This window comes from Mytilus galloprovincialis, chromosome 1 (genome assembly GCF_965363235.1).
Source record: "Mytilus galloprovincialis chromosome 1, xbMytGall1.hap1.1, whole genome shotgun sequence".
Taxonomy (NCBI): Eukaryota; Metazoa; Mollusca; class Bivalvia; order Mytilida; family Mytilidae; genus Mytilus; species Mytilus galloprovincialis.
In genome coordinates, this window is record NC_134838.1 from 20,859,463 (window position 1) to 20,879,515 (window position 20,053).

At 32.2% G+C, this 20,053-nt stretch overlaps 2 protein-coding genes across 2 annotated transcripts; both read right to left on the reverse strand.

Moving 5' to 3' along the window:
* Nucleotides 1-1,342: 1,342 nt before the first annotated feature.
* Nucleotides 1,343-10,159, reverse strand: LOC143068750 (carbohydrate sulfotransferase 11-like). The gene is made up of 4 exons (XM_076243026.1): nucleotides 10,026-10,159; nucleotides 8,143-8,254; nucleotides 5,113-5,162; nucleotides 1,343-4,305 (listed from the first exon to the last, which is right to left on the reverse strand). The coding sequence occupies exons 2-4, from the start codon at nucleotides 8,252-8,254 to the stop codon at nucleotides 3,415-3,417; spliced, it is 1,053 nt and encodes a 350-aa protein (XP_076099141.1). The 5' UTR covers nucleotides 10,026-10,159; the 3' UTR covers nucleotides 1,343-3,414.
* Nucleotides 10,160-14,210: 4,051 nt separating this feature from the next.
* Nucleotides 14,211-15,171, reverse strand: LOC143071794 (uncharacterized). The gene has a single exon (XM_076246415.1). The coding sequence runs from the start codon at nucleotides 14,974-14,976 to the stop codon at nucleotides 14,353-14,355; it is 624 nt and encodes a 207-aa protein (XP_076102530.1). The 5' UTR covers nucleotides 14,977-15,171; the 3' UTR covers nucleotides 14,211-14,352.
* Nucleotides 15,172-20,053: the final 4,882 nt, after the last annotated feature.

Consider the following 20,053-nt stretch of genomic DNA (forward strand, 5'->3'; position numbering starts at 1 on the left):
AGTGCTGCCTTGTAGCGGCATTAGCCTACTCTTTTTCAAAATCTACAAGTGTGTCTTTAACGTGCAAGAGATATGGCTTTCTCTTAACATGGGTAAGCCATTTATCGTCCCCTTCCGACGGACTATCGTTTCCTTAAGACCATATTCGCAAATGGTGTCAAGGGAGAGCCAAAAATTTAGTTCCTGAAATTTTCATCCCAAACGGTAATTGAACTTCTTTTTTTCTACACAACACATGCCAAGTAATATATATATATAGGTAGACCTCAGATGATCTAAATAAAAGCTTTTGTGTGCTGTCCTAGGTTGTTGTACATGTGCGTTTTTATTCTGTGGTTAGCATATCAAAATGTACTATTGTATTGTTTATTTGTGTACTTCTCTGTCCTGAATGTTCTTGAATTTATTTGTACTGTATTCCTGTCATGAAATTTTGTAATTTTAGTGGTAAATTAAAACAATGTCATAAAAGAACGAGGCTTGGCTAGCCACAAAACCAGGTTCACCCCACCATCTTTTATAAAAATGTCCTGTAACAAGCCAGGAAAAGGGCAGTTGTTATCTTATAGTTCGTTTCTGTGTGTTGCATTGTCGTTTGTTTTTGTTGCACTTCAGTGTGTCGGTTGTTGCTTTGTTTTCCTCTTATAGTTGTTGTGTTTCCCTGTTTTAGATTGTAACCCAGATTGGTTTTCTCTCAATCGATTTATGACTTTGAACTTCTTCTGTTGCCTTTATTAAGACAAAAGCAGTTGAAAAAAATAATAACTGTCTATAAGTGATTTTTTATAATAGTTCATATGGTAGACATGTCTCTTTGACACATTCCCCATTTAATTTTTAATTTTATCATAAATCAAGAACTTTTACACTGGTATAGTTTCAACTGATCAAGAGAATTTGAGAAAGAATTCAAATTGTATAACTTTTACCAATTAAAAATATTTATAATGACCATAATTCTTAGCCATAATTGTAAGCTCATAGCTTAGTTTAAACATATTTATTTATAGTGGATTGGGAAACAAGTTTTGCAACTTATATTAACCCCTTTCATCTTTGCGGGTGCGAGTGCTGCCTTGTAGCAGCATTAGCCTACTCTTTTTCAAAATCTACAAGTGTGTCTTTAACGTGCAAGAGATATGGCTCTCTCTTAACATGGGTAAGCCATTTATCGTCCCTTCCGACGGACTATCATCGTTTCCTTAAGACCATATTCGCAAATGGTGTCAAGGGAGAGCCAAAAATTTAGTTCCTGAAATTTTCATCCCAAACGGTAATTGAACTTTTTTTTTGGTGATGTAATTTTATCAATATATCATTATTCAAATAACAACATACAATATATGATGAATAAATTTATTTTGTATGTAAAATATATCAAATATAGTGACTGAATAATGAGATTACAAAAAGGAAGACTAGTATAAGTTATAAAAAATTTGAAACAGAAAAGAATCTCAACATTTCAACATTTATTTAATTAAATTTGTTAACATATGCCTTATTATTCTAAGCCATAACTTACTTCAATAAAATATGAAACAAATGAATATATGCTGTTGAAGTTTTATTGACTACAAATGCTTACATGGCTGCATCCCAATAAAAAGTTAACCTGTGCAACCACATTTTTATACTAGCACATATAAAGGATGAAAAGCTTCAAAACTTAACATATTGGATTTACTAACAAGAATAAAATTCTTACACAGGAATTGGTGTCTTTCACAAGTAATAAAAAAACCAAGAATTGACTTTTAAAATAAAGGAGTCTTTCAATAAATATAAGTCTGGTGTAAAGCAAAGTAACAAATTCATTGGATTTCATGTGACTATTGGGTAATATCAAGAAATTGAGATTATACATGTTATTCAAATCACAGTAACAAAAAAATATATTAGTATGATGAGCATGATAAAAAATATGAGATTCTGTATCAATTTATTATGTTTTAAAAACACAGCCTCTGATGTCCGAGTTTAACAAGACTCAAATTTCAGTGCTTTATTAAATTATGGTGTTTGACAGATCGTTTCCTAAACAAGGCAAAATAAGTGTTTACTGAACATTTAAATAGATGATAACATAAAAAGGAAAAAAAAATCTTTAAAACACCATAATGGAAGGTCCCCAATCTCAATAGGTTGGCTAGCTTTCTGTGAAGTTCCATAGATTTAATTGTGACCATCTTTTGAAACTTTTTGATGAAAAATCACTTAAAGTCCTACATGTGTATTATTTGTCTAGTTTTGGCAACCCCTAAAGTTATACAGCTGTATAATTTGTCTGAATTTTGGTAACTTGAAGTCAAAATTTCATAATAATCCATGATATTGTCTATTTAGTTCCTGATATTCTTAACCTGACAAGATAGGTAATAATGGACACAAAAGCAAAAAGATGGATAAGCATGGGAACACACCCAATGTTTTCATACAATTGATGTTCCTTATCTCTGATCACAAAATATATAAATATTTTTTAATCACATCATTTGTTTGAACAAATAAACATTAGTTTTTAACTTGAAAAAAAGTCTTTCTTGTTTCAGAAAACAGTCTTACTGTTAGACTTTTAAATTGCAATATTTCAATACATATTTCCTGGTATAATATACTGGAAATATTATAAAAATGTAAAAATCAACAATTACAGTTTATGTATGATTTCAGAAGGATTTCTGTACAATTGGCAAACAAATTGCATTCCTGAGATCAGAAATATAATTCTGATAAATTGACTCAATAAAAATATGAACAATAAGATAACAAAGCTCTACAAAAAGTATACAGTTATCATGCATAAGATTAAGTACAATCAAAATGGAAATGTAGAAAAAAAGTTTTATTCACATTGGACTATAAAAATAAAGGGACTTTGTAAAAATAATGTAAATGATTTCAATTCTTCCAAAAAAAGAGATAAAACATCACAGCAATTTATGGATCTCTACTATTATCACACCAAAAAAATATGCCACATAGATATTTTGTAACAAATATTTTTAAAAGAATTATTTTTCTGGGCATACCAGACAGAAGCAGAGTCGGATAATAAAACATAAAATAACCTGTTGCTTTGCAACTTTGTAAAACTGAACTCTATAATTCATTGATGTCATAAAACTAGTAGCATGATTTTTTAAGCAGTTGCAGGCAAAAAAAAACAAAATTCTTATGTGTAAAAAAAAGACTTCTGAACAAAATATACAGAAATACAGAATGAAAAAAAAAAAAATCATTTCAATGTAATTTCAACATACAGATTAACAGTATTCAAACTTAAATTGTAATTTGAAAGTATCAAGTTGAACTTGAAAATGAGTAACAATGACAAGAATAATGTTTAACATTTTCTGCATATGTATACATAAACATGATCATTTTGGTTTTACAAGAAATTTTTAGGCAACTTTAAAAATCATCAGCTGCTTTGATTATATCTGGGTATGCATAAGAAAATAATTTGTAATCTTGTCTATAAGTTTTCCAAAGTTTTCCTAGATCAAGTTTTGATATATTGCTATAAAACTGTTCAAATGTGTCTTTAGTTCTTTTCTTTTTATATGCAGCACCTCGTTTTGGAAATTGTATAAATGTATCAATTCCTAAATCATGCATGATATAATCTATATCATCGTCAAGGGTTTCATATTTACCAACAAAATCATAATTGATTAAGCATGGTTGGCATAGAGATGAATAAAGATCCCAATGCTCATTTAAACCTTCTGTTTCTGTGGTAACTGGATCTGTAATGTACCGTACAAATTCATCAAATTTGGCGTTCTTTCCTAACTCTATATCTTCCTGTCTTGGATTATTTCTGTACCTTCGAATAATTTTTCGACCAAACCTTTTGTGAAAATATGGACTTTTTTCTGTGAATTTGTTTCTGTATGCTGAAAGGAGTCTCTCAAAAGGTTCTCTCACCATGATAATTTTCTTGTAATTTTGTAATTTAAACTGTACTTCCTCCTCTGTAAAACTGTCTAAATAAGTGAGATACTTGTCGTATGTTAAATGTACATCTGCAGCCTTTAATGCCATAGGATCTGTAGCGTTCATTTTACCCGTTAATAATAAAAATACTCTCTTAAGATTTGTACAGGCAACTTTTGGTATGTAGCAAAATAATACTTTGTAGCGGTCATCTACTATAATGTGAGATAAGGATTTCTTTGTAATGCTGTTCTGTACCAAACCTCGGCTTTTTAACTGTTCGCAGGAGGACAGTAGACTTTTGTAACGAAATTGACGTATTTCTGTCAGATTGACTAACTCATTGTTTTGGTTGATGAATATCTGAAATTAAAACAAAATTACATCAAAAAGTGTTAAACGAAACAAAGACAGTTTTCTCAGCATACTTTACAAGATTTTTTACAGTATACCATGAAGATTTATTAATCTAGTATAAATGAAAAGAATGTTCAAAATCCAGCAGCAATTCAAGAAATTCAGGTTATGCCCACTCTGGTCACATTTAACATTCTGGTGGAATAATGAAATAATAAATACTGTAAATTCAGAATTTATTATTGTGATTTTTTAATTTTAGACATGCAATTTTAATTTTTACGAGTTCTGGGAAATCCTGTTTAATTCATATAAAATATTTCAAAATGCACGTTTAAATTATTGCATTTACAACTCTGTCCAATTTTTCACAATAATAAAAACCTCGCAATAATTTCTGAATTTACAGTAGATGCGACAAATTATTCATTCAAGACTTCACTTTTTTGAAAAGAATATTGCCAAGATTTAATAAAAAAAAATGTTGTTTCTGACTTATTTCATTATAAACAATTACAAGTATGAAAATCATGATAAGAAGCATATCAAAAGTAGGTGAGCTGCTTTGTGCATAATTTGTTTCAAAATATGATTTCTGCAGTTTCTTTACAGAGTCCCTTAAAACTGAAATATAGATCATGATGGATCAAGTACTCCAATTTCTCTTTTGTGATAATTAATATAATATACAGCATATAATCATCTCCTATCATGTTAGTAACATAAATCTGGAACAGAATACAAAATCCTATCATACTTATCTGTAAAATGAAGGAAAAAAATAACAGTTTGAAGAGCAACGTATTTTCTCACCTTATCAGCACTTTTGGTCTGGACTTCATTTGGGATCAGTCTTAATTTTACTGCAAATATAACAAATTTATGTTATTTCTATTTCTGTCAAAACTGTGAATATACTTTTGAAATGTCAATCCTTGGCTTAATAATTCTGTGGTTACATTACTTATTTGGCTAAAAATAGTTTCAAATGAATGACTGCAAAATCCATAAAAGTTGGCCAGGGTCATCGATGAGTGAAACATAAAATGCTATTACAATATAAACCTTTCAATTTTCCAACTTCTTGGGAAATAAGCAAATTAGAACTAGTTATACCGATTACTTCTTGATATTTTTTATTGGCACTTTTGCTTCTATGATTTCCAGCATATAATGCTGCATATTGACCTCTTTTTTCAAAAACAAACCAGTTACCTTCTAACAGATGTTATGTTTTTAAATCTACAATAAATGAAACAAATCTACATACATGTAACACAAACACACACAACATATATAAATCATCAAAGTGCTTGTGAGCACTGGCATGGCAGGTGAAGATTGCTTTCATTTAACGAAATTGAATTGAATTAAGCAATTTTCCCCATTTAGAAAAATTATATTATTTTAATTGGAGTTATCTTCCTTTATTCATTATTGAACATTTATGATCACTTATAGTTGAACCTTTTTCTATAACATAGAAATACAGTATGTACAACTTATGTTATTCATATTAAAATCGTTTTCTAGTACGATTTCTCAAGATTGATTGAGTTTAATGCCTCTTTCAGCACTATTGTGTTATTTTGTGGAGGTAAGTTTTTATTGTTAGAGGAAGCCAGAGTGCCCAGAGAGAACCACTGAATTCACAAGAAAATCTAACACTCCTAGTCAAATAAGATTGGATTCGAGAGCATCCGCCACATGCTTGATTTGGACTCACAAACTGAATGTTGAAAGGCTAGTGACAGTTGTTTGACTTCTTAGACTTCTCAGTCACAGAGGCCCTTAACATCAAATACACATCATTTTGTAACTTGAATATCTGAGTAACATATACTGCCAATGGCTGAATTGCATCTAAAGAATCTTCACCTTGGAAATAGATATTAAGTCAGTGCCAAACATAGAACAGGAGCTGCTTACCAAGACAAGCACCTGATGAATCCAGTTTTTGGTAGGCTTTGTCATACCTGCCAACTTTTCAGGCAATTTTAAGCACAAGAGGACCTATTTCTACTACTGTGAAAGTACTTTAATTCGTGGGTATCAATTTTCGTGGTTTCAGCAATATTTACATGTTCGTGGGTTTTAAAATTTGTGGATTTAAGATTTCTAGAAAAAAAAATGAATAATTGATCAAAAGCCTTTACAAACGAAGGTTACAATTAGTCTTGATTGAAGGAAATTGCAAAGGTAACATTGACCTTGGAGGAAATTGCAAAGTAAACATTGACCGGTATAAATCGTAGTGACAACACTAATTAACCCAAGATAAAGTGATCAACAGATTAAAGACCATCAACTGTGTAAATTAGGCCATAAACATGTCACTTAGAGAAAACAGTAATATAAACAAATGCCATAAACGTATCTTGAATTGTAAAATAATTCTTATCAAAATCAAGCCCAGCATGAAATTATTATTTCCCTTATGTACGAGAACTATGAGGACATAAAATTAACACTTTATCATATTAGCATATCAATACCGGAAATCTGACTTTCATCGATCAAAAATATTTTTAATGAGAATTAAAAGATGAAAAGATGTACAGTTTAGGTTATTAAAGATTAAATGGGTATTATCCTGCATTCAGTTGTAGTTAATAGTGTGTTTGCCCTGTGACTGCTATTATAGTATTCTCAAATTTGGCGTTAGTCATATATTATCTAGATCATAACACTAGTCAAACGTACATAGGAATCTCCATGTCTTGATTTGGACAAGTCAATGATTGTCTTATTTCGTTGGACACTTAAATTCGTGGATAAAGTCATCCACGAAAACCACGAAAATTGGTACCCCGCGAATAAAAGTACTTTCACAGTAAGTGTGTTTAAACAATTACTACATAGTTTGAATGAATAAGTAAATGCTTATATACCTTTTTAACTCATTGCAGTGCCTGTTTTTCTGTGTTTACTTTATATAAATTAAAATTTCAAAATTCGTCAACACCCCTCATTGAGGAAATCCCCATAAATCATGTAAGTTATATTTACAGGTCTGCTTCAAGTTGCTCAATCTCCAGTTTTCATTATAGCATTTTATGAACTGTTAATTGTCTGTTTATCTGTATCTGTTATCTTAAAAAAATCTTTTGATCTGTTTTTCTATTATTCAATCTGATGATTTTATTTTTGGTCTTTTAACATTTTATTGACCCTTTTGTATTGACTCCCTATTTCCTAAAAATAAACTTGACCTCGACTTGCAAGATCAGTTGCATTATGGGAAATTTGAACATATCAAGCATCACTGTTTTTGTAGATAAAAACAACATATTTCATAAAATTTAAGAAAGATCAATTTTCCTTGCTTTATTTTATACATATCTTAAATATTTGTCATTTAAATTACTCAAATTATATGATCGCATTCCTACCTAAATCAGTCATTTAAGCCATATGTTAAATTTCAGTTTAATTCATGGTAATCAATCTATGCAAAAAATATCTGTAAATATATGATGCATGCAAAGCCCCACCAATTAAAGTAACTTTGTTTATAAATATATTGTTATTAAATAAAAACTATTACCTCTAGCTATAATAACAATAATAAAATCCATGATCTCCATTTTTGAAAACATAAGGAGATGTGGTATGATTACTAATGAGCATCTATCCACCACTACAAAGTTCAAACGAAATGAATGTAAATCCAAGTGGAGAGGGCTTACATAGGCTATGCCTGTTGCCCAATCCAATTCAATTTATTTGAATAAAATATTGTTTAAACTAATACAAATTTAAATATACATTACATGTACGTTCATTAACAAAATAAATTTCATAATTTTCATAAAATCATTGTAAAAAGATGAAGTAACAAACCTTTAGACACAGGAACAGATACCACTGAGTATAGGACTATAACAATGGATGGAAATAACAAAATGGCCACCAGACTCCCGTACCATCGTCGAAACTTCATCATCCAAATCATCTATAAAATACAAATTTCTTATAACATTAAATATTATCTGTAAATTGCAGGAAAAAATAATGCAGCCACAAAGAGACTTTCTACAAAGCACATGTTACAAACTTATATATGCCAAATATGGCCATTGGGAGACATGGAATTGCTACCATTAACAAAAGTCTCCCCTTAATTGGCATATAATTAAATATTTCACTTTGCTTTAAAAAAACAAAAAATGCTTCAGATCCCACAATTAAAGTGCTTGTAAGCACTGAAGGGTAAAGAAATAAATCTTGCTTTCAGATTCTAATGAAACATACATGTGATCATGATGGTACATGTAAAGTAGATATTGTACTACATATAAGCGCCAACATTTTCCTATGTTAAAATTTTCATTTCTTGACTGTAACAGTAAGATTATCAATCTTCACTGAAATTGTTAAAAGTAAAAAAATAAATTGTACACAATTTTACCTGGCCAAGTTTATGACCCAAAGCTAATCAACAGTTACAACAGGTGTCATAATCTGTTGAATACTTCAAGGAGCAAAGTTCTTCGGAGACGACATAAACAGAAACCACCTGATTTTTAATTGCACTTGTAAATTTTTGTAAATACTGATCATGAACACAGCAGAATCTGCATTAAAGATTTCCAATGCAGATCAGTAGTATAGATGAAGAACGCCTTCTGGTGCGGGAGTTTCTCGCTACATTGAAGACCCATTGGTGGCCTTCGGCTGTTGTCTGCTCTATGGTCAGGTTGTTGTCGCTATGACACACTCCCAATTACCATTCTCAATTTTATGTAGATGTAAAAGAGGTTCTGCATTACCTGACCTTATCACAAACTTACTTTGATCTGTAGCCTATGCAAATTTTCTACAGTCTATTTCAGAACTATTAGTTTTATAAATGTAAAAGGGCAATTAATTATAAATCACCATGTATGGATACGATATATGTGATTATGCTAAATCCAACTGCTTCATGTACATGTATGCTAAGCTGACCTCAACTCAAACTGTAACAAAATATGTTTCCAAATGCTGCAGCCAAAAACAGCTCATTTGAAAGCTCATTTAGGTAGCACCTGTCTTGTGTAATATTTAAGTAGATGAACTGTACATCGTAACATGTATGTATAGCAGTGGCAGATCCAAACATTTTCATAAGAGGCGACCACTGACTGCCAAAGAGAAAGGCCATTCTAGTCATGCTTCAGTGATTCCCTATGTGATCAACCAAATGTTATCACAAAAGCCTTAGGGGAGGTGCAAGCTAGGCCTTTCTCTAAATCCACCTCTGTATAATTTTTTTTTTACTTGATAAGATCAACATGGTCAAGGAACACCATAAACACAGTAGATGTCTTCTACTTTTTGTTTTCTACAGATAAAGTTCTGATGTTGAACTTCCAAACTTTTTTAACCCTTCAAAATTGATTTGTTTATGTTTTATGCATAAAAGTTAAAACTGTTCAAAGTTAAAACAGTACAGTACATGTATAAACATGATCATAAAGTAAGGGATGACAGTAGTCAGTACATGTATGTATAAAGTGTTAAAAACATTGAGTCATAAATAATAAAGTAGTGAGTGAAAAAAACGCAGGTGTATTTTTTTTAATTTGCATTTATTGTGCATCCACTGTACTCGGGTCAACATTGACATAGCAATCTCGTAAACTGGTAAAGGTGGTCTAAAGAGTTCTGATTCATTTTATCTGTACAGACTGCACTGTCTCTAGAAATAGTTGCATGTGTACACTTATCATAAAAAGACATACAGCAAATATAACTATCTCAGGGTTGATTCTTTTACCATCGTACACAGCCAAAACAGGCCTACATCTCCTTGGGTTGGCTAGGCTTCTCGAATTGCAAAATAATTTTCATCAACAAAAAGTTACACCGGAAATCATAAAAGTAAATGGAATCCAAATCGGATATTGTTTTCCGGAAAGAAATCTTGTAATGTAAATAAAATTCTGGATTTTTAAAAACTTTTAAAATCAGAATGTTGTATTTTTGTGTATTTTGTATCTACCCTTGTATTTTGACAAATAATTGTATATTGTATTCTAACGAAAATTAAATGCAATCCAGCATTCTAATATGACGTCCTTATTACGCTTTGTAAACAAAGCCGTGTTCTAATGAGCACAACATATGTTTGACACATGCGCACGAATTTACTGTGTATATTAACGTTATTTCCATCGTTATCCTTTAAAATATATACATTTAAGCAGCCAACATAAACTTTTATTATATATTTTTTTATAAAACAACATATATTTACCCTGCTTGTAATTTTTAAACTTATCAAATATGAAATGTAATGCACAGACTCCTCGGGGAGGAAATGGGAAAAGCCAAACATTTTAACGATATTTTCGTACGCTTCGACCTATAAAAATACTGTATTTGTCCTATTAGAATCGAAATAATTCCTTCATGTCATGCTCTATGCTCATTTTAACATGGGTAGGCATTATATTTGACCACATTTTACACCTCGCTAACGCTCAGTGTAAAATATCGACAAATATAATGCCTACCCATGTTAAAATGAGCATAGAGCATGACATGAAGGAATTATTTCTTAATCAATGCTTTTAAGACTGCTCGGCAGTACGATGATTGGTTCGTGTTGATTGTGAGTAGTAAACATGCATACACATATGGTATATTGGTACAAATTAGTGATATATATGGGAAAAATCTAGAAAGACAGCTGGATATAACATATTTAATCAGTCCACGGAGACAAGGAAAAAGGTAAGATAATGTAAAGAGGCCTGATAGGCCGGCGAAGGGAGACTGGAGAGGAAAGATCAACAGCCAATCACATGTACACCAAAACTAAAGGAATTTGAGCAAAAAATGCAAGGACCCCGTCGTGCATATGAAATTACATCAAAAATATAGTAATACCTAAAGAGGAAATCTACTAACACAAGTAATAAAAACTGTAAACCTGCTGTTTTCAACCCACTGTCTTTCATCTGTTCTGTTAGAACTGGCAATGTTGTTAACTGGCGAGTTTCCTATTATCTGTTACTTTATACTTAAAGTGTTCACTGTTTTTGACATAATTTATCTCTGTTACATGTTTTTCCGAGGGAAAAAAATATAAAAATTATCAGTTCTAAGACAGGTCCTATAGTGCTATCCATTCTCTCTTAGAGACATGATATATTAAGGAAAAATGCTTCGCTTTAAGAGATATACAAAGGATCCAGAAGATTTGCAAACGCAATGTGTTTTTTTTTTCTAGACGCCCGAGGAAAAGGGGATATAATAAAAATGAAGTTAAAACTGTTAAAAGAAAAGGACACAATTTGAATTATTCAACCCAAATTAGAAGGCTGTAACAGTTGCCTCACAGTGTTTTCATGACAGAAAAAAAACCCTGAAAGAACACAATTTTAACCACTGGGATGAATTAAAAGATGACTGTGACGAAGAATCGAATCTTTTGATAAAAGCCCTCTTTTTTTGGCGTTCCGTGGGTATATACATGCCATAAATTGCTTCACCTTTCACAGCGATATAATACTGTTACTCTAATTATTCATCCCTTAGTTTATTGATTTTATATTTGCATTGTATATCATGAGCTAAAAGTAAAAATCCTAAAGACATATAAAAGTCAAGACACATATAGTCATCACTATGGAACGCCATGACTGTCTTCTGATGTTGATTGTTTAATATGTTCGGTGCTTTATGCATTATGTTCAGTAGTATGTATATTATGTTCAGTAGTTATTACATTATGTTCAGTAGTTATTACATTATGTTCAGTAGTTATTACATTATGTTTAGTAGTTTTTACATTATATTCGGAACATAATGCACAAAGCACCGAACATATTAAACAATCAACATCAGAAGACAGTCATGGCGTTCCATACATCACGGTTCAGTTTTTGCATGATATCTGAAGCACAGCGAATAAACAGCTCTTGTTATCTATCTGCATTGCCCATTGTACATTTTCTAGTTTTTCTCTCTATCCCTGTTCGTCAATATAACTATATTTAATGTAATAAACCGACTGAACAACATTGTTCAGTGATCGTGACATATTCAATATTTCCTTCACTAGTCGATAACTTTAAACTCTACTAGAACACATCCGTGATATCACGGGTCTCACTCTGTGACTGAATTAAAGAATATAACTATGCGTAAGCCTTATTTTAGTGAAAAAAATCGCTAGAAAGTTTGCTGTAATTATGTTCGTCTAGAATCATGGTTGCTGCCCTCATGATTGTTGCAATTGTAGTAAAGTATCTAACAGAAAGCTGTTGCAGTTCCCCGAAATTGAAGAGCAATAATCTGAATGAGGTAAAACGTAAGCGATATAAAACATTTTCTTTTGTCTGGTGATTCTGACAAGTTTATATTCAACCTCTTAAGTAAAGCTAAAAAAGATTTGATTTTTTGAATTATATGATCAATATGAGAAGACAAAGAAAGAAAGAGATGCGTCAACAAAAATACCTAGAACCTTTTTCACTTGTGCATTACTTTCTTTTATTTGTTTCCGATAATGGCTAGATCAAATATATATTCATCTGATGTAACAGAAAGCTTCTGTTTAGAGCCAATACATATAACTATCGTCTCAGATGCATTTACAGCCATGTAATTGTCATCACACAAGCGAGAAATATCTTGTAAAACCGTAAAAATAAAAGAAAATAATTTGTAATAATCAAAAACAGCACTGATCCTTTAGAGGTTCACCCGGTTTTTTTTGTTACTTCTTCGTCTATTAAAAATGTATTTGAAATTGATGACATTTGGTTTCTGTCAGTCAACTGTGATGTAAACCAACGTAGCGAAGTATAAGCAACTTTGTATTTTTTTTTAATTTCGCAAGAAGCATTTCGATCATGATTGATAAGATCAAAGGCTTTTGCTAGATCGAGAAACAACGCCCCATTAAGATTACCATCCTCTTTATCCATACATAACAAGAAAGCTGTTAACGCAGTCGGATAAGAAGTTCAGTTGGCGCGAAAGCCTGACTGCATTCGATAAAATAGTGTGTTTTCACATGTTTTTAATGGTTTTAGAAATGAGTGGCAAAGTTACAATTCATTATTGGTCTGTTATTAAAAACATCCTGTTTTGAACCTTTGGTCTTATGCACTGGTACGACTTGAGCAAGTTTAAATAAAGATGAAAAAATACATTTTTCTTTCTTAAATTAACAAGAGGGCACACGCTGAATGTTTCACCTGCTTTACTGGCCAATGATTTTATGTTGAAAAGTCTTCGCTGCATTGAAGACCAATTGGTGGCCTTCGGCTGCTGTCTGCTTTGTGGTCGGGTTGTTGTCTCTTTGACACATTCCCCATTTCCATTCTCGATTTTATGCAAGATAAAGGTTTTTACTAAAAACATCACAAAAACTTAACATCTTTAAAGCTCTATGACAATGAGGTCAAGGTCACTGAGATAAATCCTGTTAAACAGACATATACACCTTACAATGTTTGTATACACCAAATAGTTAACCTATTGTTAATAGTAATTAAAAAAAACCAGATCAAATCACAATAACTTACCATTGAACAATGAACTATGAATATAAGGTAAAGATCACATGATACCTGCCAGTCAGACATACCTTGTATACCTTACAATCATTCCATGCAATACATATATAAAAAAGAAGATGTGATATGATTGCCAATGAGACAACTCTCCACAAGAGACCAAAAGGACACAGAAATTAATAACTATAGGTCACCGTACGGCCTTCATCAATGACCAAGGCCCATGCCGCATAGTCAGCTATAAAAGGCTCCGACATGACAAATGTAAAACAACGAAACACACAACAAAAAACGACAACCAGTGACCTGATTATTTCAACCATAACCCTGTTAAACTTTATACTTGAATAGATTTCAAGATTAACATATTTTTTTAAAAGAGAATAGACCTTCGTCTTGGACATTTATTAGTAAACTATAGTCATATTAAACTGAAAAATACACTAGAATATTGACGTAAAACAATTCAAATAAACACTGATTACTATACATACAATTTGAAACTGAAACACGAAGTCAAACCGTTAATTAAAGTAATTTACTGTCGACACAAAACGCTAGCGATGGCTGCATCCTTGCGAGTTCCAAGCATAAACTCAACCCATTCACTCACATAAACAGGTTTTGTTATGCTGCCCCTTTTTTCCGTGTCCATATTAGCAAACATTATTTTCACAGCTTCATCTTGTTGAATTCCTAGACAACGTAAACCTCTAATCATATCGTCGACGGTTATCTTCCCGTCGTGGTCCGTATCATAAATGTCAAAAAATGAACCAACCATCATTTCAAAATTATTTTGAAACAGACCTTGATTCACTTCAACAAGCTGTTCAAACGCATTGGCGTACTGATCCTCTGTTATTGCTTCACCTTTATTCAATGTTTCGGAAACGTCGAAAACCGACGCTGCGTTGTCAGGCGTCAATCCCCCTTTTTTGCCAGAATTTGCCAAATCTTGTCCCTCTTTCACTAAAATATCCCATCCTTCACACAACCATTTCTTCAATAGCGAATATTGTGGATCTTTTAGTTCATATTCACGTTTGAAAATGTCTGCTATTTCTTCGAAATCGGTTTTGCCCATTCTTCCGTTTCCTTTGATATTGTTCATTTTGAACCATGTCCTGATTTTTAAATCCACAAACTTTTTGTCGGTCATCTTTTTCAATTTGTATGCAACTTGACTGGCTATTTTTCCTTCTCGATAGAATCTGTGATACGCTATGGATGAAATTGGTCATGTGGGCTTTTATATCATGATTTGAAGCTGAAGCAAAGTAAGGCGATTGGGTATAATTATACGTCTTGTAGATCGTAGCCAGTGCGTAAATTAAAATACAATCCGATTTCATGGTGTTCCGTCGAGTCAAATTAATCAGATTTAAAATATCATGCAACAACCTCCCTCGTTAAAATGAAACTTCAAGAAGATACATCACAAGAGATAACGGTATCAGGAATGGATGGATTAAAGATGACACTGAGCAACTACATAGAAACATAAATAACTAAGGGCTAGATATTTATAACCGAAGTACTTTTAGTATTAAATATCTCGATAGTTAGATTACACTATAAAGTCAAATCAATCATTGAGTACTGGGCATGATATGTGAAATTTGATTACAGTCTGTTTTTAAAAACATGTATCTATAAGTGTTATCAAATTGAGTTCATTGATGGTCAATTTAAAATAGATTGCGTTTATTGACCGGTCAATTAAAAAAAAAAAAAAAGACTAAGTAGATGAACTACCATATCCTACTACATATTTTTTTCGGTGTCTTCCTTCTGTTCTCTCTAAAAAGTATAATCACAAAAATTTTAAACTTCGAAGAAAATTCAATAAATTGCGTCGCCGAGCGCAGCTGGATACGACCGCAGAGGTCCAACCCTGAACAGTTGGGGCAATAATGGACACAATATTCGCGCTTGATGCAGGTCTGAATTTGGATTGTAATTAAATATTTGACACATAATAGGTTTCTGACACAGAATTACTGCAGTAAAAAAACTTAGAATTGGTAATATGATTTGAATTTATATTCAATTTTTTGCTTTTGTGCAATACACTATGCTGTTGCGAATTGCACCCCCCCTTTTTTTTTATCTCTTGTGCAATACACTATACTGTTGCAAATTGGCCTGCCCCCCAAAAAAATATCCCCCTTCTTTGGCTTTTGTGCAATACACTATGTTGTTGTGTATTAATCCCCCCCCAAGATACCCCATTTTTTGGATTTTGTGCAATACACTATGCTGTTGTGTATAACCCCCCTCCCCCATAACACTTACAATTATCTCTATCTATAACAGTACTTTCTGTGGAAAATGTTATTGAAAATCTTCAAATTTTAAGAAAATTGTTAAAAATTGACTATGAAGGGCAATAACTCCTTAGGGGGTCAATTGACTATTTTGGTTATACTGACTTATTTTTAGTTCTTACTTTGCTGTACATTATTGCTGTTTACAGTTTATCTCTATCTATAATAATATTCAAGATAATAACAAAAAAACAGCAAAATTTCCTAAAAAATTACCAATTCAGGGGCAGCAACCTAACAAACGATTATCCGATTCATCTGAAAATTCCAGGACAGATAGATCTTGACCTGATCAACAATTTTACTTCCTGTCAGATTTGCTCTAAATGCTTTGGTTTTTGAGTTATAAGCCTTTTACCCCTATGTTCTATTTTTAGCCATGGCGGCCATCTTGGTTGGTTGGGCGGGGCACCGGACACATTTTTTAAACTAGATACCCCAATGATGATTATGGCCAAGCTTGGTTAAATTTGGCCCAGCAGTTTCAGAGGAGAAGATTTTTCTAAAAGATTACTAAGATTTACGAAAAATGGTTAAAAATTGACTATAAAGGGCAATAACTCCTAAAGTGGTCAACTGACCATTTTGGTCATGTTGACTTATTTGTAGATTTTACTTTGCTGAACATTATTGCTGTTTACAGTTTATCTCTATCTATAATAATATTCAAGATAATAACCAAAAACAGCAAAATTTCCTTAAAATTACCATTTCAGGGGCAGCAACCCAACAACGGAATGTCCGATTTATCTGAAAATTTCAGGGCAGATAGATCTTGACCTGATGAACAATTTTACTTCCTGTCAGATTTGCTCTAAATGCTTTGGTTTCAGAGTTATAAGCCAAAAACTGCATTTTACCCCTATGTTCTATTTTTAGCTATGGCGGCCATCTTGGTTGGTTGGGCGGGGCACCGGACACATTTTTTAAACTAGATACCCCAATGATGATTGTGAACAAGTTTGGTTAAATTTGGCCCAGTAGTTTCAGAGGAGAAGATTTTTGTAAAAGTTATCGCAGGACGACGACGGACGCCGGACGCCAAGTGATGAGAAAAGCTCACTTGGCCCTTTGGACAGGTGAGCTAAAAGTTTGAGTTTGAGTTGAATACTTTGTCTTCAGTCAGAAACCCGGTTGAAATAGAACAAAAAAATCGAAGCTTTTTGTTAGAGAAGGCGATAAATGTGTACTGTATTGTTTACTATAGTGACAAAATTTTTAAAAGTTAATAGAAACAAACAAAATTACAATTTTCTTCTCAATTACGAGGTGTTTTATTTAAAAACACCATTTGCATAAGTTTTCAATTTATCTAGTACATAGTTGAGCAGAGCAATTAGATTTCAAGTCGACGACATGGGTATCTTTCAAGTTGGATGAAGAAAATGAATAACCTCCGATTTTTTTTGAAAAAATTACCACGGACCGAAAACATATCAATCTATTAGTTCAGTAATTTTCGTGTCTGCCCTTCCATTATGTGACTCCAGAAAAAATTCCAAAAAATGGGTAACAATTGTATCGAAAAGAGAAAATCGAGTGCACCTTTTTATGTTAGGGCGTGTTTGAGTTGAATATTTTGTCTTGATATCGTACAAAGTAAGATTATTTCATACATCGTCTCGCTTCAGATTCTATCATTTTTATATATCAAAGCTACAGATTTACTTTATAACACAAAAAAATAACAGTACTAAAAGATCAAATATATAGGTCAAGTGAAATACCTATCGAATGAGTCACAAAAACAGAGAAGGTGTGTTCGAACAACTATTTTTTTACTGAAAGTACTTGACGACAGTCTTTTTATAAGTTGGATGATGAAAATGCATATCTTTGAAAAAATATATTTTTTTGTGTGTGAAAACTAGGGTTTATAGTCTTTATACACTACAAAAATCTAGTCTGCCCTTCCACGAAATTTTTAATTATAATTTTTTTTAAATGTTTAAGAATTTTCGAAAATTCCACCTGACAACCGATTAGACAATAGTTTTAAGTTGAATCAATGCTGACAAGATCATTAACTGATGCTCATTAGCTAGTTGATACATTTGTCTTTTAAAATACAACTGACATATAAGGATCGTAATATGTGGATAGTTTTATCGGTTTCCATGAGCAAAATTGGTAGCGCGTCATCCCTTCAATGGCTTCCATTTCTACGATTGTGAAAATGAACTGGCGTACTGGGGAGATAATTCTGACGAAGTAGATTCCTGACTGTCTTGAAAACGTACGAAGCAAGAATATTTGATACATCATCTCGCTTCAGATTCTATCATTTTTATATATCAAAGCTACAGGTTGACTTTATAACATAAAAAATCACAGAACTAAAAGATGAAATATATGGGTCAAGTGAAATATCTATCTAATGAATCATAAAAACAGAGTAGGGTGTGTTCGAATAGCTATTTGTTTTTACTAAAAGTGCTTGACAACAGTCTTTCAAGTTGGATGATAAAAATGCATATCTTCGAAAAAAAAAAAAAAAAAAAAAAAATGTGTGTGATAACTAAGTTTTATAGTCATCAACCACTAAAAAAATCTAGCCTGCCCTTCCACGAAATATTTAATTAGATTTTTTTTGAATGTTTATGAATTTTCAAAAATTCCACCTGACAACCGATTAGACAATAGTTTTCAGTTGAATCAATGGCAGACAAGATCATAAACTGATGCTCATTAGCTAGTAGATACATTTGTATTTTAAAATTTGTATTTTAAAATAATTACATTAGATGTATGTTTCATTTTAATACTTTATTCTGATTGGCTAATTGCACATCACGTGTTATTCCTTCAGCAATTGCATCACTCAATAAAACTTATCATCCATGATAACACGTGGTCCCACAATAAAGTGCACAGGTGAATTAAACAAAAAATAATATAAAATTCGTGTTTACATGATCATAGCTATAAAATGTAATTATAAGTATTGAATGCTTCTTTTTGTAACTTCATAGGGTTTTAAAAGCGTTGACCGTGCGTACATTTTTAGAATGAAGCGCTTCCGCGCTTCATACAAAATGTACTTCGGTCAACGCTTTTACACCCCAATGAATTTACAAAAAGAAGCATTCAATTCTTAAATACAACTGACATATAAGGATCATAATGGTGCTATGCAGATAAATTTATCGGTTTTCAAGAGCAAAATTGGCAGCACGTCACCCTTACAATGGCACCCATTTTTGAGATCGTGAAAATTAACTGGCGTAATGGGGAGATAATATTGACATAGTAGAATCCTGACTGAGTAATTGGTCATTAACCAGGAAACCCTTGTTTTTCCACCTTTTTTTGCCCTTAATTCCAAAACGGTTTTAGCCATAACCCCACAAAGCCAATCCTAACCATCCCTTTGTGGTATGGAAACTTGTGGTATTATTTCAGAGAGATCCATAAACCGTTCCACAAGTTATTGACTCAGCCGGGAAACTAGAAAAATGCTTATTTGGGCCCCCTTTTTGCCCATAATTCCTAAACTGTTGGGACCATAACCCCCACAATCAATCCGAACCGTCCTTTTGTGGTTATAAACCTTGTCTTTAAATATCATAGATTTTTATTTACTTATACGAAACTTTATTATTGTCCGGAAACCAAATGTCTTCGGACGACGTTGACTACGCTGACGACGTGATACCAATATATACGACCGAAAATTCAAGTTTTTCGGTCGTATAAAAAGGAAGGTCCCTAATCAAATGAAACAATCAAAGGCTAAAATACTAGTACCTCAAATGCAGATAGCAATGAAATTTTAAAGGCATTGGCTACGGTTACATGGAAATGTAACAATAATAAAAATATTATTGTTACATTGGAGACTAATTGCCGGAATGCAAAGTTGGGTGAGGAACCGATTAATTACAAATGTAACAATAATTACTGAGGCTA

Excerpts from the sequence above, each read along its gene's own strand:
- LOC143068750 (XM_076243026.1), bottom strand. The coding sequence starts at position 8,254 with ATGATTTGGATGATGAAGTTTCGACGATGGTACGGGAGTCTGGTGGCC. Across the intron at positions 5,163-8,142 it reads ATCTGTTCCTGTGTCTAAAG|TAAAATTAAGACTGATCCCA; the intron begins GTTTGTTACTTC and ends TTATATTTGCAG. Across the intron at positions 4,306-5,112 it reads AGACCAAAAGTGCTGATAAG|ATATTCATCAACCAAAACAA; the intron begins GTGAGAAAATAC and ends TTTTAATTTCAG.
- LOC143071794 (XM_076246415.1), bottom strand. The coding sequence starts at position 14,976 with ATGACCGACAAAAAGTTTGTGGATTTAAAAATCAGGACATGGTTCAAA.